General features: G+C 40.7%; 1 protein-coding gene across 5 annotated transcripts; it reads left to right on the top strand.

Annotated features, from left to right (window-relative positions):
• Nucleotides 1–56: 56 nt before the first annotated feature.
• Nucleotides 57–23,291, top strand: ERP27 (endoplasmic reticulum protein 27). Of its 5 annotated transcripts, none has more exons than XM_028119669.2 (7): nt 57–1,056; nt 1,424–1,524; nt 3,248–3,385; nt 16,386–16,502; nt 20,465–20,590; nt 21,944–22,141; nt 22,558–23,291. In XM_028119669.2, exons 1-7 carry the CDS (start codon nt 963–965, stop codon nt 22,603–22,605), a joined length of 822 nt encoding a protein of 273 aa, XP_027975470.1. In that variant the 5' UTR covers nt 57–962; the 3' UTR covers nt 22,606–23,291. The 5 variants fall into 5 exon arrangements, with proteins under 5 accessions (XP_027975470.1, XP_027975474.1, XP_027975471.1 ...); XM_028119670.2 differs by having other exon boundaries at nt 964–1,239; XM_028119672.2 differs by having other exon boundaries at nt 969–1,056; nt 1,145–1,524.
• Nucleotides 23,292–24,482: the final 1,191 nt, after the last annotated feature.

Below are 24,482 nucleotides of genomic sequence, written 5' to 3'. Positions count from 1 at the left end.
AATTGTTTACATTTGTTAGTTTCCTCAGAGGCCGTGTGGGCTGGACACAGTAGGAAAGGTATTTACATCACCAGGAAGAGTTTGGTCTCCCTGTTCCAGGGCAATGAGCAATGGATATTCAGGATATGAGTAATAGAAATCTTGAGTTATTTTACTTTATAGTAGTACCACATGGAACTTTGTCCTGAGCTTGAGACCTCTATATTTCACTGTCTATGGGAATCCTGTCTTGGATTTCTGAGGGCACCTGTGGGCCAAATCAGACACTGCCTCTTACCAGCTTATGATTTTTCAATGTAATCCCATCACCTAGAGAATAAGACCCTACACTTATTGTATAATGCCCCTTACAATCTGGCCTAATTTCAATTACTAATAATTCTCTCACACATTACATTTGCATCTCCGTGTTTCACTCTTTACATGAGACTCTCTTTCCACCTTTGTTGCCTGATGACATCCTATTTACAGAGGATTCTGCTTAGGCATCTGCTGCAGGAAGAAAACCTTCACTGAACCCTACCACTGTCCTAAATGTCCTCAAGTCTGTATTCTCATAGTATCCTATGAGTTTCTCAATTTTTTATCACATCCCATTTTATATTTAAATGATCTATTTGTCCATCTCTCACACTAACAATCCAAGCTGGGGAAGGCTGGATCAGATCATACTTACCTTTTGCATCCCTAGTGCTTAGATCAATACCTGCAAAGAATATTTCCTCTTTTTTTTTTTTTTTTAATCCAAATGAACAACCTCGACTTTCTTCTGGTTGGTTATGTTCTGAGATCCTGTCATGGAACTTGGTCTTTTATCTCAGAAGTTGAAGGTTTTCATAGAGCCAGCTGCACAGTTCCCAGAACACTAACATCACCACAGCCAATTACCAGGAGCGGGCTGCCCTGAATCGGTCTCCCAAAACACAAAGTCCAGGGCTTGGAGAAGGAGCAGGAAAAGAACAATGGAAGCTGACCAATCCAGACTCCTGTTTCTATTATTTCTTTTCACATGGAAACTATCCCCAGAAGTTGCTGCAGAAGTTCAGGAATCATCAGGTAAAAAAAAAAGCACTTGGGTGACCATATGTTGTTAGGGGAAGGGAAGGGAACATGGGAATGCTCTAAGTACTTTTCCTCCAAACAGAGAACATTTTCAGGAAATGGAAAATGGATAAAGACCTGTCTTGCCCAGTGGAGAAAAGAGAAGTCTAGCGTCGTCCTTCAGAGAGAAACCATAAGGTGGAGTCACCCTCCATATGTTAGTAAAATAATAAGGCCTTGGGATGATGACAGTGCCCCTAGAGACCATGATCTCTTCAGCCATAGTATATAGAGAAAAAGTAGAGATGCCCTCAGCATTTAGAACTCCTACCTTCCTCTTGATACCCCAACATTTTCTCCTTCTCTCTCTCTCACTCTCTAGATGGTTCTGCTTCTTCCCAGAAAACTGTGTCACTCACAGATGTCCCAGCAACCATGGAATTCATTGCTGCTGCTGAGGTGGCTGTCATAGGTTTCTTCCAGGTTTGTCCAGGTACCCCGTTTCTGTTCCCCCAAAGAACCAGGAACATCTTAGCTCAGAGCTGCCATGACAGTCACCTGCTGGCCAGATGATACTGCACTAGAAGTCAAAGGGCACAAAGTCTGCTTTCAGCCTCTCAGTCGAGACCTCTCAATTTCAAAACATTCCCAGTCTCTGAATTATATCTTTCTCATACTTGCTTCAAGAGTTCTGAGGCTCCTCATCTAGGAGTGCTTTGGAGTCCATATTGGGACTGCCAAGGTAGGCGCCAGAGTAAATTCAACTTCTATCATCCAGGAAACACAGTAGCCAATGGTTAATCTCTGTCTAAAGCCTTACCAAATAGGTAGTCCCTCATCTTTCTAGCTCTTCGTTTGTTCTGAAATGTTGAGAAAGGATGACCTTTTGAATATTGAAGGCGTTAGCTGCCATCTTCCAGATTGGCTGCCTGGCTAATGAAAGCAACCATACACGAAAGGGCACCACTCCAGCATTTTTTCTTTCTTTGAAGGTAACATCTGGTTATTCTCACAGATCAAGCCCCTGCTCTTATTGCAGACCTTCTTATCCATTTCCATTAATTAGTTACAACTCTCCACCACCCTGGCGATTCTGTGTACACAGCTGGAAATGGCTGCAATGAGATGCAAGTGGGGAAGGAAGACAAGGGAGCCCATTTCTCTGCGTGGAGAAATCTGAGGTGGAGACCACAGCAGCCACCCTCGGGAAGGCAACAGAAGTGGGAATGGAGGCATTTGCAATAACTTAAGCAGCCACCAGACGCCGGCCATCATTTGATCCATGAGTAATTCCACACTAAGGAGAATCAAAAAGGGGGAAGCCTAGATTAGCAATTGTTCTTAGCCTCGAATGAACTCCACACACCCTTCCCAAGGAGCAAGATACCAGCTCCCTCTGCTTGACCCCAGAGGGAAGGCTAGTCAGTTTCTTTTCTTTTTGTACTTCTCCCCCTCCGGCCCAGAAAGATGTCAGAAAAGGCCATGCTCCCTCCTGTTTACTGTCTGGAGCTGCTCTGGGCAAAGGTCCTGTGACTGCAGGGAAAATGATGGCAGCTTGTTATGGAAGGACTGGAATCTTAACTTAGACGTGGCTTCCCTGCTCCCTCCTGCAGGCCTGGGTTCTAGCGTTGGAACAACATAGGAACAGTATCTTTCACGGGCAATACCTCAGGCTTAATGCAGGAAAAGAAGACCGTTCTTCCACATCCCGCACAAACCTTTGTTCATAAAACTTCCAAGCTTCCATTTTAATTTCCTTTATTCTTATTTTTTTTTTCCTTTTTGGCTCTTTGACAGCACCTAGTTCTTATTTTTGCATTTCTTCTTTCCTCCACAAATTGTTCCCAAAACATTTGCCTCCTCGGGTGGATCAGTGACAGTGCAGCCAAACTCTGCAGGCCTCTCTGATTTGGGGGCCCCTCTCTGCTCATAAACTACAAGCTTTATGATAAGGCCAGACAAGAGTTTCAGGCTGAGCTACAATTTTGTAGTTACCTATTAGCCCACCCCGCCTGGAAAATTCAACAATCCCACTGCAAATTTAGCCTGCATTCTTAGGGGTAAAGGTTTTTCACCTGACAATAAATCAAGTCTATGATATTTTTAGATGAGTGAGCACATTTCTATTCCCTATTCTCTATGTCTCTCCTCTCTAACATAATCCCTGTGGGTGGTTGTTTTTTTTTTTCTCTCTTGTTTTTTTTAGGATTTAGAAATACCAGCAGTGTCCCTATTCCATAGCATGGTGCAAAATTTCCAAGATGTGTCATTTGGAATCAGCACTGATTCTGAGGTTCTGGCCCACTACAATATCACCGGGAACACCATTTCCCTCTTTCGCCTGGTAAGTTGGGTGGGCTTCTCGAGGCTTTTTCCAGTTTTTCCTTAGGTTATAGATTCATGAACTTGTGAGCGTGGAAAGGCTGTATGCCTTTAACACTAATGATGGTGCCAGCGACTGAGGAGTCAGGGACAGTGATGACAAAGATGGTGGCTCCACTCAAGCTTCCCAAACAGGTGCTGTCATGAGATGGAGAGAGAACTGGACTGAGCATCAAGAGGTAGGATTGCAGCACAGCTTTGTCACTGACCAGCCACATGACTTGTGCAAGTCACTGGACGTTTTTTAGCTTCAATTCCTTCATCTGTAAAATAAAAGAATTTGACGTTATCATAGCTAAGGTCATTTTGAGCTCCAAAATTTTATATTTTTATATCCTTGGGAGTTCACTTACATTTACCAAACATGTATTAAACAACCACTGTGCCCTCTGCAAGATACTGATAATAAAAACATGTTAAATATGTTCTCTGCTCTCATAGGTCTTAAAATATAGTCGAGAATGTAAACATAGTTTACAAGTATCTACAATGCAAAGAGCATCACTGTGGATAAAGTATGATAGTCATTAAAAGGATAAATGCAAGATAGGGATTCTGGCAAAAAAAAATGATGAAGGAGACAACTGAACTGGGATTTAAAGGAGAGAGAAAATTTGGACAAAGTAGAGGAGAATTCATGTCCAAGATGGGAATAATATCAAACCTAGGAAACAGTGATTAAGCCAATTTGACTGGATCTCTGGGTACATGTTTAGAGAAAATAAATATACGAGAAGCTTGATTAAAGCCACATTATGGAGAAATTTGAATACCAGGTTAGTGGGTTTGCATTTAACTTGGTTGGCACTGCAAAGCCCTTAAAGCCTTTAGATCCGGGAGTAACATGAACAGGAATGTGTTTTAGCAAGATGATTTTGGCAGAGATGACTAGGGTGGATTGTTAAGCAAAAACACAAGAGTAGAGAGGACTTTTGTTAGGCTGACAAAATCAACCATGTACTAAGGGTCTGTAGCAGAGAGGGGTCTGCAGTAGAGAGGGGATAAAAGAAAGTGAAGAAAAGGGGCGCCTGGGTGGCTCAGTCGGTTAGGCACCTGCCTTCGGCTCAGGTCACGGTCTCGGGGTCCTGGGATCAAGTCCCACATCAGGCTCCCTGCTCACTGGGGAGCCTGCCTCTCCCTCTCCCTCTGCCCCTCCCTCCTCCTCCCTTCTCCTCCTCCCACTTCCCCCTCCCCACCCAACCCCCCCCCCCCCCCCCCGCTCAGGCACACCCTCTCTCTCAAATAAATAAATAAAATCTTTTTTTTAATTTTATTTATTTATTTGACAGAGAGAGACACAGCGAGAGAGGGAACACAGGCAGGGGGAGTGGGAGAGGGAGAAGCAGGCCTCCCGCCGAGCAGGGAGCCCGATGCGGGGCTTGATCCCAGGGCCCTGGGATCATGACCTGAGCCGAAGGCAGACGCTTAACGACTGAGCCACCCAGGCGCTCCTAAATAAAATCTTTTTAAAAAAATTATAAAAAAAGAAAGAAAGTGAAGAAAAGGCAGGTCCTGCTAATGATTAAACATAAAATTTCTGGAAAAGAGGCAAAGTTTAAAGCCAGGATATGAACGAATAGTGAAGGCATATACAAAAATAGGGATTTCTGATGCTTTAGTTAGTTGTTAAGTTTGTACTGTTGGTGGAATATCAAGAGAAAGATGTACAGAATCTACTGGAAATGCAAAATTGGGACAAAAGATAAAGTTTTCAAGATTTCTGCACTAAATGTCTTTCCCCCTCTAGCCTCCATCCTATATATTTCACTTCTCACTCAAATCTCTTTTAAATGTCTTTTATATTCAGTGTCTCCAATTTTCTTCAAGCTCTTAAAGACCCTGTTATCTAATCTATGCCCCACACTCCATTAAAACTGCTTTCCTCCAGGTCAGCCTGGCTTCCACATTTCCAAACCCAGTGAACACGCTTTAGGTCTTATTTAAGTGAACATGTCTGCCATATTTGACTTTGTTGACTGTCTCTTTAGCATTCTTTCTTTCCTTAACTCCTAAGAGCCCACTTCTGGTCCTCTTGTTCTTTTCTTAATCTGCTTGAGATGTTCTCTGCCTCCATGTACAGTTTCCTGACCCCAGTGCTCTTCCCAATCTGGGTTATTAGAATTTGCGTTCTGTAGAAGCAGAGACTATTTTGTTCACGCCTTCAATTACAGAGCCTAAAAAAGTGTCAGTCATGGAGCAGGTGTCCATTAAGTGTTTGTTGAGTGAATCAGTGAATGAATGAATGTGTTTTCCTTAGGTAATACAATTCTTTTTGTTTGACTATTATGCATCTACTGAGGATCTGAAATGTTTTCTCTCTAGCCTGGACCTTTCTCATGATTCAAATGCTTGCTGTATATAATTATTTGGGATAGTTTCATTAAACATTACAGTCCTAACGTGTTCAAAACTGAATTTATCATCTGCACCTGCTAAGTTATACTCTTTCCTCTAAAACACTTTTATTGAATGGCTATGTTCATTTAGTCTAATTTTTGCCAATTGTACCTCAAATCTGATTGAATCTATATTCCCCTTCACTCTTTTGACTTTATTCCTCATTTAGGTCCTTAGCATCTTTGGCATAAACCATTTCAATAGCTTCTTAATTAGTCTCCCTTTGCTACTTCACATGCAAATTCTAGATTGTTATCAGAATGATGTATTTAAAATGGAAAGTTGACCATGACATTCCCTTCTTAAAAACACCTCAATATTCTCCTTTTCTTACAAGATAAAAACCAAGATATTTAACGGTACATATAGTCTTTTATGACCTGGCCACTGCCTGCTTCTCTAGTCCCTTTTTTAGCACATTCCCATGGTAGGCTTTACTCTCCCGCTACACAGTGTGATAATACAATTCCATGACTTCACACAGGCCCCTGCCTAGAATGCCACCACCTTCAATGGCCCCTGTCACTTAGCCTCACCCAGCAACCTCCTCCTATCCCAGTGAGTCAGTTGAGGCATTGTATCCTTCACAAAGCCTCCACGGAATCTTCAAATTGGCCTACCTATGCCTCTATACTTCCATAGCTCTATTTACATTTACCACTTTATAGTACATGTCATATATCTCTGTGTCTGTCTCACCTAATATGACATTAGACCATGAGCTATTCAAGGGCAGGAACCACGACTTATGCACGTTTGTATTCCAAAGCTCCACAATATGCCTCTGGTCACGAAGACACTCAGAAGTGCTTGAGAAATTGACTCACCTCCCAAAGTACATCTGAGTCCCTAATCCTTTGCCTACCTGGACAGCAGCTGCAGGTTGTTATTGTCACCATCGTGAAATAGGATTAAACCGAGCTCTTCTGTGAAAAGCTTTGGTAAGACAGGTATGGAAGGTTATTCTAATGCCTTTCATGTGACTGCTGAACCACTGGGAGTAACCCTTCCATAGAAAAAGTGCTGATCAGCTACACGTTCACAAGTCCTTCTTTTCCCAGTTCGGTGTTTATAAATCTCACAAAGGCCTGATTGAAAAGTCTTAGTACTAAAAAAAATTTAAAAATTAAATAAATAAACAAACAAACAAATAAATAAGTCTACTAAGATACACATGTGGGGAAGAAAAACTAGAGCTGTTCCTTCCAATGTCTCTACAGGCTTTCTGACCTCTAATGGGTGCACTAACCTGGCTTACCGTGTATTCTTTATAAAGCCCTGTTGATGACTTCCCAGGGCTGTTCACGCTTCTTTAGCATCTGTTTTTTGTTTACCACTAGTGGCAACACCTACTCTAAATGAACTCCTGGGAACCCTGCGGATGAGATTATTGATGTACCATACCAAAAACAAACATACCAGTTCCTGCCCTGCTCCATGGGCAGGTCTGGGAGAGGTTCAACCTATGCCGCACCAGCTTTGAGATAAACATATTTGTCTCAGTTTCTACTTTCAAAAGTTTAGTCCATATTTTAATAGAATTATTATTTAGGAGTTTGGGATGATTTTTTTCTTTTTTTAGAAGAACATCAACCAAGACTATTCTTTTTTAAATTGGGAAAAGTGAACCTGTTGCGAAATTTTGGGTACCTACCTTCATCTTAAATGTATAGTTCATTCTGTTTGTTTTGTGTTATGATAGATGTTATGCTAGGTGTTTTTCAGTGTTCTACCATTTAATTCTCAAGAGAATCTGATGAAATAATTATTATTATCCCTGCATTATCAATAAGGACACTAAAGCTCCCTACTCTATAGTCTCACAACTATGGAATAAACAGACGTCTGATTCATACCCAGAATTGCTGTCTCCAAAACATGCCATTTCTATGATACTATAGTGACTTTCTGAAGCACGTAAGCCTGACAAAAACCTTTGTTTTTACTCCTAGATTCTATCAGACTCCTCATTCTCAAGCCCACTTAAAATTAAGCCTTCTCTTAAATCATTTCTCTATCCCCCTGGAACTACTTCAACCCTAGGATTACTTCTCAAGATTTAATCTAGGCATTACATATGTTGGCAAAGAAATCTCAGAATGTAGACATAGAGAATTTTCAATTGTAAGAACATATTTAGAGACAAGCTGGAATAATGATAAGTGGAAAAACAGTAAGATTGTAATGAGTTGACATTACTAGATGCTTTGAAATGTTAGAGCAATATGAAGCCAACTAGTGCTATATTCGTGGAACACATCACTCTCCAGAAAGAGTGCAGGCCAACTCTATAAATGTGATCAGAAAGAATTTAAGTCAGTGAAACAATAATAAGTTGTGTATAACAACCTGTTTGGTGTGTGTGACAGCTTGTCTTTTGTTGAGTGTGACAGCAGGCAGACCCTCCACCCTCTCTGACAACACTCCCGTTGTTGCCCTAATGGAGATGTAATCCTGGGTTGAATAAACCATGAGCCTGTTCTAAAATGGAATTTCAGATATTATTTGAATGTTTATCCTGCTTTGGCTTTCCTCAATCACCTCTTTTTTAAGAAATATAATTGCCTAACTTTGACCCAGTGGGATAGTAATGGAAACACAGTGAAGGCATTCTTTCATTCTCTGGACAGTTATGTGCTGGATTCTTATTATAAGAAATGCACCTTGCCAAACAAAGAGAATCAAAAGGAACTAGTGCAGAAAAATAAGCTAATAAATGCAAGAAGTGAGATCTGTCAAATTATTAAGTATTTCTTTCTAAAGTATATATTTACCAAATACATGACGAGCTAAGCAGTTTATAAAAACAAACGCAGGAACATGAGGGTTTTCGTTTCACAGATGATTTCTCAGTGCTATTCAAAACATTTAATACTATAACTGTGGTGTAAACTAAGACAACTTTAATACACTTTATAAAAAACTGCATTCTTAATTAAAGAAACACATAGGAATTCAAAAGAATATTGCTGAATTACTAATGAACAGGAAAAAACTAATCTGTTGGTATGGCACAGTGTCTAAAACATAAAATAATCCACTTCCAATACCCTTGGGAGGGCTCAAAATTATATTTTAAGGTGGCAACCCTTCTGGATTACTGTTTCTGTTTTCCATCCGGTGCCTCTTTTCTTGGGGAGAAAAAGAATATGATATCTCAAGTAAAATTCTTTCCAAAAACCAGAAAATACATAAAAACAATTTTTCACAACTCTTGGTTTCAGGGTCGGATTTTCTGTCCAGTGCAGTATGCAAATAATTCCTGAAAGAAGGGAGATTTCCTGTTAAAATGTTGTTTGAACACATGAAGTTTCCAGAGCTTATTCGTTTAATACCCGCTGAACTAATCTGCCATGTTGCGTTAAAAGGAGCACTACAGGGCGCCTGGCTGGCTCAGTGGGTTAAGCGACTGCCTTCGGCTCAGGTCATGGTCCTGGAGTCTCGAGATCGAGTCCCACATCGGGCTCCCTGCTCAGCAGGGACCCTGCTTCTCCCTCTGACCCTCTTCCCTCTCATTCTCTCTCTCTCTCAAATAAATAAATAAAATCTTAAAAAAAAAAAAAAGAAGCACTACAAACTGGAGGGACTTCAGGAAAGCGGTTTTTATTAAAACTCTTTGCTACTTAGAGAATGTTATCACCCCTTAACATCCTCTGCCTTCAATATACTGCATTCCTGAAGTCCAGAAACACCTGGAGGAACGGGCGCTTCCTGTTCTCCCTGTTCTGGGAAGTGGTGAGGGACTACCTGGAAAAGAGCAGAGAGGGAGGGGTTCCCGGCCACAGCGCAGCTCTGTTAGCTGAGGCGCGCCACCAGGCCTGCCGGTTCCTAGCCAAACAATCGCGAAGTATTTAGACACATGAAATATTAAAAGGGCCCCGGTTGTGATTATAATAATGATGATTCTGATGTTTGCAATTAGCAAAGCCTTAAGTGTGAAGGAGACATGCCATCTGGCAAAGCAGCCGCAAAGAGGCTGTGTGCTCCTTCTCTTCCTCTGGGGACTCTTACCCGTGAAGGAGGATAGGAGGGGCCGGGCCAGGACTCCCCCCTAGGAAGACTTTTTCTCTTGCTTTGCTAGTTCTGCCCCAAGCTTTCTGCTCAGAACTTTGTGAATGTTAAAACAATTAAGTATACTAAGGGAGTTCACATTTTTTTAAAATATCCTATGGTTTTGACGTTTTTTTCCAAAATTCTTATTTTGAAATACATTTTTTGCACCTCAGCATTTATTTGTTTTATAAATTTGAGTTGTGAGGAACAGTCATAAAATAAAGTGATTGAATTGCTTTCTGAGTGAATGTCAAACCCTCCTGTACCTCAGTGCCTAACACACAGCAGGCACTCAACAAATAATCCATTCGCAAACGTATTATAAGAGAATGACTGGGTATATCCAGAATTAATATTATTAACCATAGAGTGCATCGGGCTTCTTAAAGGTGCATATTGCTTTTAACTAACCTGATGGGAGACCACCTTGAACAAAAGAGAAGAAAAATAGGCAACGGACTCATCATGGGAATGACAATAACGAACAATCTCGGATTCCTATAGTTTAGTGACTTCAATTTATCTTTGCCTGAATTCCCTCCTGCATACACTAAAATGAGACTTACCTCTGACTTTGCTGGGTAGACTGGGAGAAAGTATCTTGGGGCCAAAAGGATGGTTCTGATCCAGCGTAAGATCAGATTGGGTAGGACCTATATGAGATAGAAGATATAAGGGAAGAGTTTGGGATGTCTACAGGTTGGTGGCCCAAGGATCTCAAACTATTTTAGGAAACAGAACCCTTCAGGAGCTAACATTTGTCTGTAGGCATAGTTGCTATGGGTGAGAGAAGCATGATCTTGTGCCTTTATGGGCATGAGTAGATTGGGGGAGAGGAATGGAAAACTCTGGAACAATGATGGACAGTATGAAGTCTTATGTTCTAATATATCTGAGTATGGTGGAAAGGTAGCTCTAAAATGCAAATGTGGTATAATGGACTAGGTAACTAGATAACCCTTCCACCAAAACCAACTTATTTTAAAAGCCAGGCAAGCAGAAAAGGGGGCGGTGAGGCTTTGGAGAACAAGAAGAAGAAGAAGAAGAAATGTCTAGATCTAAGATCTAGAAAGGATGAAAACCCAGAAAGAAAATGCTGCACTGGGACTGTTCTTTGTCTGGGAAGCTTTTCCTGCCAGTTCCTGAAGCAGTCAAGAGGCTAAGAAGTTTACTAGCTTTCTTAAGACCCTCAAGGAGCCAGAAAAGTAAATGTTGAAATTCAGGGCCCAGAAACAGAAGTAGGAGGTAGATTTAGTAAAACACCCTTTGCCCCACTTTGGACCCTAAAAAGCAGTATCCTAAGAACAAGGATGTACCATAAGTAGATCAGCTCTCCCAAGGGCTGCAACACATTTGAATCATCTTAATCACTGAAATTGGATTAAGATGGTCATATATGAATATATAAATTATGTATACCGATGGATACATGCAGACACACATATACCTCTACACATACATAATTATACATATGTATCATATATATAATCTACCCTTAGCCATGCCATAGTATAATAGCTGAAACTCAGAGAAGAAGAGAAAAATTTTAAATCAGAGGAAAGAGATTACCCTCAAAGTAATCTCCAAGGGGTAATACTAAGTTTCACAGATGACTTCTCAGGAGAAAGAATACCACATATGAAGAATTATATCTTGCAAAAACTGAAAGAAAATAACTGTCAACTTAGAATTCTACCTCCAACAAAAATAGCCTTCAAAAATAAAGTGGAAATGACAATATTTTAAGCATGGCACCCAAGAGATCTTACACTAAAAGTTGTTCTCTATGCAGAAGGCAAAACATCCCAGACGGAAGCTCAAAAGTGCAGGAAGGAACAAAAAGAAACTAAAATATGAGAATGTGCAGAAGTGTAAATGTATATTGACTATATGACAATAATAATAACACTTTGTGAGATTTAGAATTAAAATACACAATAATAATCACCTGTAAGTCTTCACTGTGGGGCAAGGGAATGGAGTCAGAAGGAGGAAAACTACTAGAATGTTCTAATGTCTGCATAGTCCAAGAAGAGACAAAATTGACAGTTAAAATTAGGTTCGGATGACTAAAGAATGCATGTTGTATAATGCGTGCTGGTTCTCAAGAGAATGACTATAGCACATGTGACTTCTAAGCCAATCAAGGGAAAGAAAGAATAATATAAAGTGCTCAATCAATTCAAAGTAGTCCAGAAATGAAAGAAAGTGGATATTTGGAACAGGCAGAACCAATAGGAAATGTATATGGGATTAAATGTATTTGTGGTTACATTATATAAAATAATGCAATCAAAAGACAGAGCAGACTGGATTAAAAAATACAACTCTGTGCTTTTTACAAAAGACATATCATTTTTTTGAATTTTATTTTATTATGTTATGTTAATCACCATACATTACATCATTAGTTCTTGATGTAGTGTTCCATGATTCATTGTTTGCGTATAACACCCAGTGCTCCATTCAGTACATGCCCTCTTTAATACCCATCACCAGGCTAACCCATCCCCCCACCCCCCTCTCCTCTAGAACCCTCAGTTTGTTTCACAGAGTCCACAGTCTCTCATGGTTCGTCTCCCCCTCTGACTTCCCCCCTTCATCTTTCCCTTCCTACTATCTTCTTTCTCTCTCTCTCTTTTTTTTTTTTAACATATAATGTATTATTTGTTTCAGAGGTACATATCTGTGATTCAGCAGTCTTGCACAATTCACAGCACTCGCCATAGCACATACCCTCCCCAATGTCTATCACCCAGCCACCCCATCCCTCCCACCACCCCCACCACTCCAGCAACCCTGAGTTTGTTTCCTGATCATTTTAAAACACAGGGACACATGTAAAATATAAAGATAGGTTTCAAAAAAAGGGATAAACCCTATGATCCAGCAATTGTGCTAATAGGTATTTAACCAAAAGATGCAAAACTACAGACTTGGAGGGGCACATGCACCCTGATGTTTATAGCAGCGTTATCAACAATAGCCAAACTATGGAGAGAGCCCCAATGTCCATGGACTGATGACTGGGTAAAGAAGAAGTGGTGTATATATATACGATGGAATATTACTCAGCTATCAAAAAGAATGAAATCTTAGGATGCTTGGGTGGCTCAGTCGGTTAAGCGTCTGCCTTCAGCACAGGTCATGATCCCAGGGTCCTGGGATTGAGTCCCGAACCGAGCTCCTTGCTCAGCGGGAAGCCTGCTTCTCCCTCTGCCTGCCGCTCCCCCTGCTTGTATGTTCTCTCTCTCTCTCTCCCTCTGACAAATCAATAAGTAAAATCAATAAGTAAAACAAAAAGAATGAGATCTTGCCATTTGCAATGACATGGATGGAGCTAGAGTGTATTAAGCTAAGTGAAGTAAGCCAGTCAGAGAAAGACAAACCATATGATTACACTCATATGTGGAATTTAAGAAACAAAACAGATGAACATATGGGAAGGGGCAAAGGGAAAAAAAGAGAGAGAGAGAGAGAGAGAGAGAGAGAAACAAACCATAAGAGCCTTTTAATGATAGAGAACAAACAGGGTTGATGGAGGGAGGGAGGTGGGAGATGGGTTAAATGGGTGATGGGTATTAAGGAGGGCAATTGTGATGAGCCCCGGATATTGTATGTAATTGATGAATCACTGAATTCTACTCCTGAAACCAATATTGCACTGTATATTAACTAAAATTTAAATAAAAATGTTTTTAAAAAAGGAATTCCTACCTAAAGAAAAAGAAATAGAAGGATAGAGCTATACCATGCAAATACTTCCAAAAGAAAGCTGATATTAAGCATATTGATGTAAGACAAAGTAGTCTTTTAGGCAACAAGAGATAAAGAATGATGCTTTATAATGATACATATTTCAGTTTGGCCAGAAGATGTAACAATTCTAAATTTGCATTCATCTAATAAATGGCCTGAGAACATGTAAGCAGAAACTGACAGAATTGTAAGAAAAAAATGGTTAAATTCACAATCACAGTGGGAGATTTTTAGTACTACTCTCTTGATAAAATAAACTGGTTAAATAAATCAATAAGAATATAGAAAATTCGAACTATGAAATTAACCAAGTGAGCTGTTAGTGTACACAGAACACTGTATTTGAAAACTGCAGAATATACATAATTTTAAGGACACATATAACATATCTAGAAGTTGACAAATGATATAAATAAAATGTAGAAATTAAGCTAGAAATTAATAACAAGATTAAATTAAGAAACACACTTCTAAATAGCCAATAGGTTAGAGAAGAAATAAGAACAGAAATTGGAAAACAGGGCGCCTGGGTGGCTCAGATGGTTAAGCGTCTGCCTTCGGCTCAGGTCATGATCCCAGAGTCCTGGGATCGAGTCCCACGTAGGGCTCCCTGCTCCTTGGGAGCCTGCTTCTCCCTCTGCCTCTCTCTCTCTCTCTCTGTCTTTCATGAATAAATAAATAAAATCTTTAAAAAAAAAAGAAATTGGAAAACATTTTGGGCTGAATGATAAAAAATCTACACATAAAATTTATGGATGCATTTATAGCCCTGTAAGGGGGAAATGTGTAGATTTTAATGTATATTTTAGAAAAGGATAAAAATCAAGATCTAAGCATCCATTTTAAAGTGAGAAAAATAATGAGTTCCAGGTAGATTTCCAATTTATTGTGAAAGATAAAATAGTAATGTTTCTAGGAGATAATATAAGAGAATATCTTCATGACCTTGGGTAGTCAAAGATTTTTAAATAAGACAAAGCAAAAACACACACCAGCTATAAGGGAAATGATTGATAACCTCAACTACACTGAAATCACCTTCTGTTTATGAGCAATAACTAATAAAAGGGAAGGTCCCAGTGAGGGAAGATAATGCAACATAGAAGCAATAAAGGACCGATATATAGAATATATAAAAAATACCTTCAAACCGGCAAGAAAAAGATAGACACTCAATACAATAGAAAAATAGGCAAATGAAGAGGACATAAAGGTGGTTATTCAGGGAAATGCAATGTAAACCACAATAAGGGGCGCCTGGGTGTCTCAGTCAGTAAAGCATCTACCTTTGGCTCCGGTCATGATCTCAAGGGTCCTGCGATCGAGGGTCAAGTTGGGCTGCCTGCTCAGCCAGGAGTCTGCTTCTCCCTCTGCCTCTGCCCCTTTCCCCCACTCACGCTCTCTCTCAAATAAATAAATAAAATCTTGAAAAAAAACACACAGTAAGACACCACCCCATATTCACCAAAATGAATACAATTAGAAAGGCTGATTAATAGGAAATGTTGGCAAGGATGTGGAGCAACGGGGCTTTCAAACAATATAGGTGCAAGCATAAATTATTATCTACTTTAGAAAATAGCTTGGCATTTTTGTTAGTTGAAAACACGAATGCTCTCTAATCAAAAATCCCAATCCAAGGTATATGGTCAACAGAGAGTTACCATGAACAAGAGTGTTCACTGAAGTATTATTTTAATAATCAGAAACAGGAAACAGCCTAAATATCCATCAGTAGTAAGTGAATAAATACATGTTGCATATTTATACAGTGGAACATTATATAGCAAAGAAACTGAAAGACCTCAGCTGCGTGCAGGAACACAGATGACTCCTAAACAAAATGAGATATGCATACCAAAAATACACTGTTTGTTTCCACTTATATAAAGTTTTAAGAAAGAAAACTGAACCACAGGATCAAAAGATGCATCCTTAAGTGGCAAAGCTATAAAGGAAGGATTGAAAATGGTCACCATAAAAGTCAGGAAATGGTCACCTTTGGCAAAAAAAAAAAAAAAGCAGCAGATTATGGCTTAGAAGGGAAGACAGAGGGCCTCCGGGGTTCTGGCAATATTCTATGTCTTTACCCAAATGGTGGTTCCACTGTTGTTTGCCCTGTAATAATTTTTAAAAACTGAGTTTTACATTTTCCATTTCATGCTTTTCTCTATATGTGCGTATTATTTCCCGTTAAAAGGGTACATACATACATACATAAATCTGATTATGCAAATGGATCCTCTTGCCTTCAGGTTAGGCTTTAATCTATTTGCCTCGGCTTCAAGGCCATTTGGAAGTTTCCCCCAGCCTATGCCACTAACCTTGTCTCTCTCCTACTCACACTTAACCTCTACTGTTATAGTCATAGCAAACTAACTGCAGCTTCCAGAACATGGCATCTCACATCTTTTTGCCTTTTGCAAATACTGTTTTTTACTTTACAACTCCCTCCCCACCCTCATTCACCTAACCTAGTTTTAGCTACTTTTTAAGAGTTGCTTCGTCCTGGAAGATTTCTGCTCTTCCTTTAGGTGACATATGGGCCTATGATTCCCCTGTGATGACATTTCTGTTCCCTTTTTTGTATCCCACAGGACAGTGTTCTTTGAAAGCAGAGAATATTTCCTATTTACCTTTAAGTCCTTTGAGCTTTAGTCAGTGCCTGACATGTGGTAGATAGTCCAGAAACATTTACCAATGAATAAATAAAAACAGAACAGTGACAATTTTATCCTTTTTGTGTTACCCAGGTGGATAACGAAAAACTGGATTTAGAGAGCAAGGACATTGAAAGGATTGATGCCTCCAAATTAAGCCGTTTCATTGAGATCAACAGCCTCCACTTGGTGACAGAGTACAACCCTGTGGTAAGCAATAGCCCTTGTCTCCAGACCCTTTTAAATTCCTTTGTCAGAGAGGGTACTTGTCTCCATAGCAGAGATTTCTTCCTCTAGGAGTTCTAATCCTTTGACCTGTAATAACAGTAACTGTCATTATTGTTGTTTATGTTGCTATCCTTACTACAACCCTTTACATTTGATAGACTTGTTCCTATTCAATAAAGAAAGAAATCAAGTTATAAAACTTAAATACCCATCAGGTGGCGCCTGGATGGCTCAGTCCATTGAGTATCCTGCCCTTGGTTTCAGCTCAGGTTGTGATCTCGTGGGTTATGGGATCAAGCCCCACATCCAGCTCTGCTCTCAGCATGGAGTCTGCTTGGGATTCTCTCTCCCTCTCTCTCTGCCCCTCCCACTTGTGCTTTCTCTCTCTCTCAAATAAATAAATAAATCTCTTTTAAGAAAGAAAGAAAGAAGGAAAGAAAGAAAGGAAGAAAGAAAGAAAGAAAGAAAGAAAGAAAGAAAGAAAGAAAGAAAGAAAGAGAAAGAAAGAAAGAGAGAGAGAGAAAACTTAAATACCCATGAGACGACTAGTAAGAAAGAGAGCCTGAATGCAAAGTCAAGATGACTGAGTCAAAAACTTCTGAGTTTTGCTGCCTGAGAGGGTTCACTAAAGGCAACTCATCCGAGCAACCCTCTAGACCACACTTTCCAAACAAAATCGCAATCTCTGCTGAAGGTCCATTTTTTTCCAAAAGCATTCATGACCAATACTTTTGCAAAATACAATGAAAGTAAATAATAGACAAATGAAATATTAAAAAATAAGGCCCACTGATCACATATTTGGATGTTACAGCAATGTAAAATTTCTATAAAAGCTTTTAAAACCTCTCCCTACCTCCTTGTGGACCAGTAACTAACAATTCCTGGTCTGGCACCCCCTCCTCATGCCTAGACTCTCACGGTGGTCAGCTTTCTTTCTAGATTTGTCTTCGGGTGAAGGTGATGATCCAACTATTCTGATAATCTTCTGTCCTCCTAACACTCTACAGCTTCTACAAGTACCTTCTATGCCCTGTCTTTTATTTTCCCTGATGTAGATCGTAAAGTGATAGAGTATTAATTCCCAGGGACTTCCTCAGTTCAGAAATGCTGTACATTCTCTAATAACACGACTCGAGATGCACATCTCAATTTTTAGAACTCACAAAGCTATTTCACACCCATTTTCTCTTTTAATCTTCATGTTGATATTTTGAGGGAGGAGAGAGAAAATTATCATGCCCATTTTATAGAGGAGTACATTTAAGATCCAAGTGACTTATTCGGGATCCCATAGTAAGCAGGAAAGGCATAGTGGAAGGCAGGAAGTTTAACTGCTGATGCATTAGTTCATATTGTCTGTTTCCATTTTGCAGTAGAAGAAAAGAGAGTTCAGAAAAGTGGACTCACTTCCTCAAAGCCATAGGACTAGCAATTTGAGCTCCAGACACAGACCTTTGCACTTGTCCCTACTTTTTCTTTTTTTTTTTTATGACTTGTCTGTCTGACTGAATCCTGTGGTTTTTCCATAGCCCCACACAGCCTTCAATAGGAAACACCTCTTTTCCTGTTGACTAAATTCCTGTCCACCTCTCACACCGCGTTTGTCTTCATGGAGTGGTGACTCCATTTCCATTTTTTCTAAGATTCCAAACACATGCACCCCAGGGGTGTTGGCAGCAATACTCAAAACAGGCATTTTTTCTCCTAGACTGTCATCATTCTCATGATTATGTCTGTAGAGGTCAGGAGTGCATGTGGGAGCAGAAACGATGATCTGAGAGTCCCTGGGTTAATGGCCCCGGGGTCCTGGAGTTCTGCAGGTGAACGAAGGTAGGGGCAAGGTCTGGTCTTCCTGAGTTCTTAGTCTCTTTTCTTACAAAATACTGACACTGTTTTTAAGTTCCACATTAGTAGTAAAGGCAAATCACATCAAGAAGAAATTAGGTAAGAATTTCTTTAGAGAAGCAAGTCCAACTTTTATTGCAACCTTTTTCATTACCCCAAAGTGATTATTTTTCTCATTTGGAGACCTGCCCCCACCCACTATTATAGATATTTCTCACCTGCTGTTGATGCAGAAGTTTTGCACAATGACAACGAGGTGGCAGAAACCCACAACCACGTATTAGGCCGGCTGTACACTATTTTTTTAAAGATGTATTTATTTATTTTACAGGGAAGCAGAGGCAAAGAGAGAGGGAGAGGGAGTCTTAAGCAGACTCTGCGCTGAGCACGGAGCCTGATGCAGGGTTTGATCTCACAGCCCTGAGATCATGACCCGAGTTAAAACGAAAAGCCAAAAACTCAACTGACTGCACCACCCAAGCAACCCACCCCCCGGCTGTATAGTTTTAATGTACACACTTAATATTTGGCTTCAAGGTGAAAAATCAGGCTGTGTCTATTAAGATTAAATTAATCACTTCTGATATGTCCAATCCCTTCTGCTAAGACAGCTGTACCTTTTGACTCCTTAGCTTTGATTTCTTGACTTCCCAAAAATCATTCTCCATCTCTGCTATGGGAAGACGGATGCATGCTTTACATTTAAGTAGCAGGATTTAGTAAAACAAGAGATGGTTGTTGAACATCCAATCTCCCAAATTTAAAATCCAAGAGCTGGCTTTAAACTCCAGGGAGAAAGTCTTGGGAAAGAACTCATTGAACCCTCCTTGCCGATGTGTTGGCCGAGAGAGCTGGAGAATCTCTCCAGAGAAGTGTGTAGCTTCCAGAAGTCTACCTAGCTGCCGCCCTTCCCACCATCCTGGGACTCTGCCTTGATGGTTCATTAATCCTCTGTACTCTTCCCTTCCTATACGCATGCTAGTTTTACAGCAGCACTTTCTGTATTTAGGAGGGAGAAGTGAAAAGGAATGGGATTTGTTTAAAACAGAGAGACACTTGGAGCACTCTTTCAGGAAAAAGAAATGAAGCGAGCCAGTACCATAGTCTCACGCTCTCTCCTCTCCTCACCCTGGCTCACGGCTGTCCCACTCCCCTCCATCACCGACAACTTCATGGGAAATCACCCTCTCTCATCAGCAAATAAAGAGCCAATGCTTCTGATCTCCTGAAGAGCTTATCTCATTGCCGAGGTTTGAGGTAGACAGCTTCCGGCGGAGTCCGTTTAGATGGGGCTTTGCATCAGGCAGTACCTCTCAACCAGGTTGAGAGTCTGGACTCTGGAGCCTGACTGCCTGGTGTGACTCCCAGTCCGCCCCTTACGTGACTTTGGGAGAGTTTGTGCCTCAGTTTCCTCATTGATAAAACTGAAACTTTGAGGCTTCAATTAGTTATATGTAAAGACCCGGAGACAGTGCCCCGTACATGATAAGCATTCAAAGGTGTATCTGACTGCTCTTGGGACAGGAAGAGGAACTGAAAAAAGTAACTGATAGGTTACATGGTGTATTCATTGTCCATCGGTATATAACAGATTGCCCCCAAATGTATCAGCTTAGAACAGTAAAAATTGATTCTCTCCCCCACTTTCTGTGGGCTAATAATTTGGGAGTGGCTAGGCTAGGGGCTTCTGATCTGGAGGCTCTTGCCACCCTTGGTCAGAGAGGCAGTCATCTGCAGGTTTGACTGGAGCTAGAGGATCCACTTCACATAGCTGGTAAGTTAATGCCGGCATTGTGCTGTGTGAATCTCTTCGTAAGGCTGCTTGATGTCCTACACTGGGACTGGTTTTCCCTAGAGTGAGTGATAGAAGAGAGAACAAGGTAGAAGCCTCTATGTCATATATGAGTTAACCTTGGAAGTCACGCTCCATCATTTCTGCAATATCCCAGTTGTTACGGATACTAGTTACCATTTATGTTATGGATGGACAGCTCTCATTTATATTTCACCCTACTTATTTACTGGGTTGCCACTAATGTTTTTTTTTTTTTCTCCTTGTCTCTTTCATTTTACTATAATACACTTCAATTTGCCAGAAAGCGATTGGCCTATTTAATAGCGTGATCCAGATTCATCTTCTACTGATGATGAACAAGGCCTCCCCAGAGTATGAAGAAAGCCTACACAGATACCAGAAGGCAGCCAAGCTCTTCCAGGGAAAGGTAAGTCTGTAATGGGAGATACCCTTCTGACTACTCAGTACCAGGACAAAGGACACTGAAAAAAGGGGAGATGGGTCCAGAGAGATTAGATAAATAAGGAAAGTGGGTATGGTTAAGAGATAACAAAGTAAGAACTGGGACATAATGAGTCACATTACTCTGATTTAAAATTAAAGATCTATTTTAGAGTGTTAAAGACCTATATAACCATATCTTCCCTTGGCGGGGAGTCTATTTTTTTTGTTCCTGCATTGAGAAGTGGAGAGAAAAATGGAGACCCAAAGATGCTGAAAGTAAAAATCCCTTATTATTCACAATGTATTTATTCTTTGCCATAACCTCTTAAAGTTTTAGACTCAGGACTTATTGCTCATATAAAGCACCTATCATGTACCTGGTGCCTACTAGATGTCTAATAAATATTTAGTTATGTTCCTTCTCTACCTTGTGCAGCTCTGTTTGGTATCACTGAAATAATAAATCTTCAACCACCTCAAGGCTACTGCATTAAGCTAGACCTTTTCTCTTTTCGTATTTTTTTTTTTAAGATTTTATTTATTTATTTGTCAGAGAGAGAGAACAAGCACAAGCAGGGGGAACGACAGGGAGAGGGAGAAGCAGGCTCCCCGCTGAGCAGGGAGCCCGATGCAGGACTCGATCCCAGGACCCTGGGATCACGACCTGAGCAGACGGCAGACACTTAACCGACTGAGCCAGCCACCCAGGCGTCCCTAAACTATACCTTTCCAAAGTTGACAACTGTATGGTGGTAACATAAGCTGGCTTTCTGGTGGCTGTTTCCCTAACACTGGAACTTTTCAGTGTTTCTGAATGTAAATGATCCTCTAACAAGAACATTCTAAAGGTTTCTACTTTGGGTAGAAGGTTTGATTTAATAATATCAAATAGATGACATTTATCAAGCACCTACCATATGCTAAAAACCATACTGGACATATTAAATGGATTGTCTCATTTAATCTCCCCCAACAAAAGCCTATTTTGCCAGTGAGAATACTGAGTCTCAGAGAGGCTAAGTAATGTGCCAAAGGCACACAACTAGAGAGTACCAGAAACAAAATTTAGAATGTATTATCCGCTTTTAACCATTAGGCTACACTTAAGTATTTAGCTAATCACTAAAGCTGCTTCCAATTCTGTGTTCTTAAAATTAAATAAACCTGATCAAAGGGATAAAATACCAAAGCAGAGAAAAATAAGAAGAAATTCATTAAATTATAGGGTACAGACCGCAAGTTCAATCAGTGTAAACTGCAACAATCATGAGGTGTCTCTTCCTCCTGTAGGCCTCAGATAGATTTTTTTTTCCCTCTCAAACCTCTCCAACTGCAGATTCTTTTTATTCTGGTGGACAGTGGTGTGAAGGCCAATGGGAAGGTGATCTCATTTTTCAAACTAAAGGAGTCTCAACTGCCAGCTTTGGCAATTTACCAGACTCTAGATGAGGCCTGGGATACACTGGCCATCGCAGAAGTTTCTGTGGAGCATGTGCAAAACTTTTGTGACGGATTCCTCAAAGGAAAACGGCTGGTAAGTGGGAGATTCCAGGTACAGCGAGTTGAGTTTTCCTCTCTGTGTCCTCTTATTTCCTGTTGAATAAAAATTCTTTGAGCTCTACTGGATTTGATTAAGAGCAAAAGTACATGAGGATATATGGTGGAGAGGATCGGGATGCTTGCTAGGAGAGAGTCGTGAGAATAGAACTACACGTGCATCTTTGGAAACATCTTGCATATTCAAAGGAGCTGAATTTGGGGCTTTACCGTTCTGTTGACCTTATTAATGGGAAAAAACCCAAATTCCTATATAGAAGAGTTCATGAGATTAAAAATTAAGGATGGATTTAGGACTTCCAGGAGGCATTAAATAGTTCAGTTTGCTAATCTCAGAGCTCAAAACCAAGCGTGGGCTTCAAATCTAAATAACAGTGTCATGATGTTTTTCAGAGAGAAAATCATGAATCAGAAGAAAAGACTCCAAAGGCGGAACTCTGATCTCTCCCTGATACTTCTGCATACTACTAAGTATTTACATGAAATAAAAAAAGGGCAACTCAAACCTCAGAGTCACCAAATAACAGGATCGCCAGGCCTTACACACACGCGCATGCACACACACACACACACACACACACACACACACACAGCTCTCCGTTTTGTTCCTTAAAATCTCATTTACTCTCCTTATCTTTTCTTTTAAATTGTCTACACTCTCTTACTGCCCATCCAGTATTCTTCTACACATTCATACCATGTAGTCCCATACACCCACAACACACGTCACTGAAGGGTGCCTTTAAGAGAACTCCTGTGATATCTCTTTGAAGTGGAGACATTCCTGGAGGGAGATTGTTCTGATTTGTCATTTTCTAGTGAATCTGTACACGGCAGAGGACTTACACGTACACCATAGTTTCTGTTCTTTTATGGTTACCAAGGGGTTGAAACTCCACTTTCCTCATAAGCACATGTCCCTCTCTAACTCAGGGCCAGGGACAAAAGGAAGGTCTTAAACACCTTTCTGGAATTGTCTTTTTGCCAGAGTCAAATGATGTTTTCCAAGTCTCTAAACTCAGCCAAAACAAACCATGTAAAAATCCTATGCTGGTTTAGTGTTCCTAACTCCCATGTAAATCAACAACTGTACAGTAAATAAAAAGCAATAACGTTATAGGAAAAGACTGGCATCTCTTTGCAGGCCGATCCTTTTGTAAATACCCAGCTGCCCAGTTAAGCAGTAGGTACCTCTCCCTTTGGTGCCCACTGTTTAGTGTCCGGCCAGGAGCCACTAATGTGTTATTGTTAACTCTGTGGGTAGGATGGGAGGTGGGTAGAGACCATCCTGCATGAGGATCCATGTAAATGTAGCAAAAGAGCTAGGAATCGAATTAGGTAAAAGTTGGGGGAATAGGTAAGGAGGGGGCCCCTTGGTGCTGGGGCCTGCTGGGGCTAAGTGTGGATTGTTGCAGGTGGGGTGTGCACTGCTGCCTATGTGAAGCAGAGGGAGAGTTTGGCTTAGTCTCTGGTCCGCAGGCTGTTACTGTCAACACACAGATGCTACATTGTTCCCAGGAAGCCCTTGGCTCTGAAGGAAAGGGCCTAAGTGCTGAAGAGCTGAAAAACCACAGTGTACACCTAAGGACTGGTCCAAGCCAGGAACAGGGAGTGAAAGACTTAGCTGTTTCTTTCTGCGGGGGAAAACTACACAGCCTCTGAGCTGGGAGTCGGAGGCCAGCAAGGAGGCTATGAAAGCAGCAGTGTGTAGGGCACGCCTCTCAGCAACAGGAGACCGATGGATTGTGGGGAGGCCATCCAGCCCATCCTCGGGGCTACAGGAAACCACCCAGCCTCTCGCCTGAAGCTACAAAATAGTCCTAGGCTGGGCACATCCCAGAAGCCTCCCTTTGATCCTCTAAAGCTGAGCTCTTGACATTTACAGTCAGGAAATTCTTCCTGATATCCCGCTGAGGTCCTCTGGCCACACAACTCATTTCTTCTTACCTGCAGTCCATGGAAATTCGTAACAGTTGCCAATCCCCGCCATCTCCAAGTGGCACCTCCAGTGCTTGCGGGTTGTTCTTGACCTCCTAATCCTGTCTTCTTTTCTCCATACCTACAGTCCAACTCTTCAGCCAATTTATTTTATTTCCAAGTCATTTGATTAGCTTTCTTATTTTTCTCTCTTCCCTCTTACTCAACTTTCCCTCTTTTTTTTTTTTTTTTTTTTTTTTGCTTAAAATCAAGGATTCCAAACCACTGCAGGAATCTGGCAAATGTCAAAAGACAAATCCTCATGAGCTATATTTTGTTCCACGTTGGGTTAATTTGTGAAATATTTTACTTGAAGTATTTCCCCCCCATAGCTCCGGTCA

This window comes from Eumetopias jubatus, unplaced genomic scaffold (genome assembly GCF_037043125.1).
Source record: "Eumetopias jubatus isolate StellerSeaLion01/CBP00866 unplaced genomic scaffold, mEumJub1_p1.0 scaffold_8, whole genome shotgun sequence".
Lineage (NCBI taxonomy): Eukaryota > Metazoa > Chordata > Mammalia > Carnivora > Otariidae > Eumetopias > Eumetopias jubatus.
This window is presented reverse-complemented; position numbering and strand designations above follow the sequence as displayed.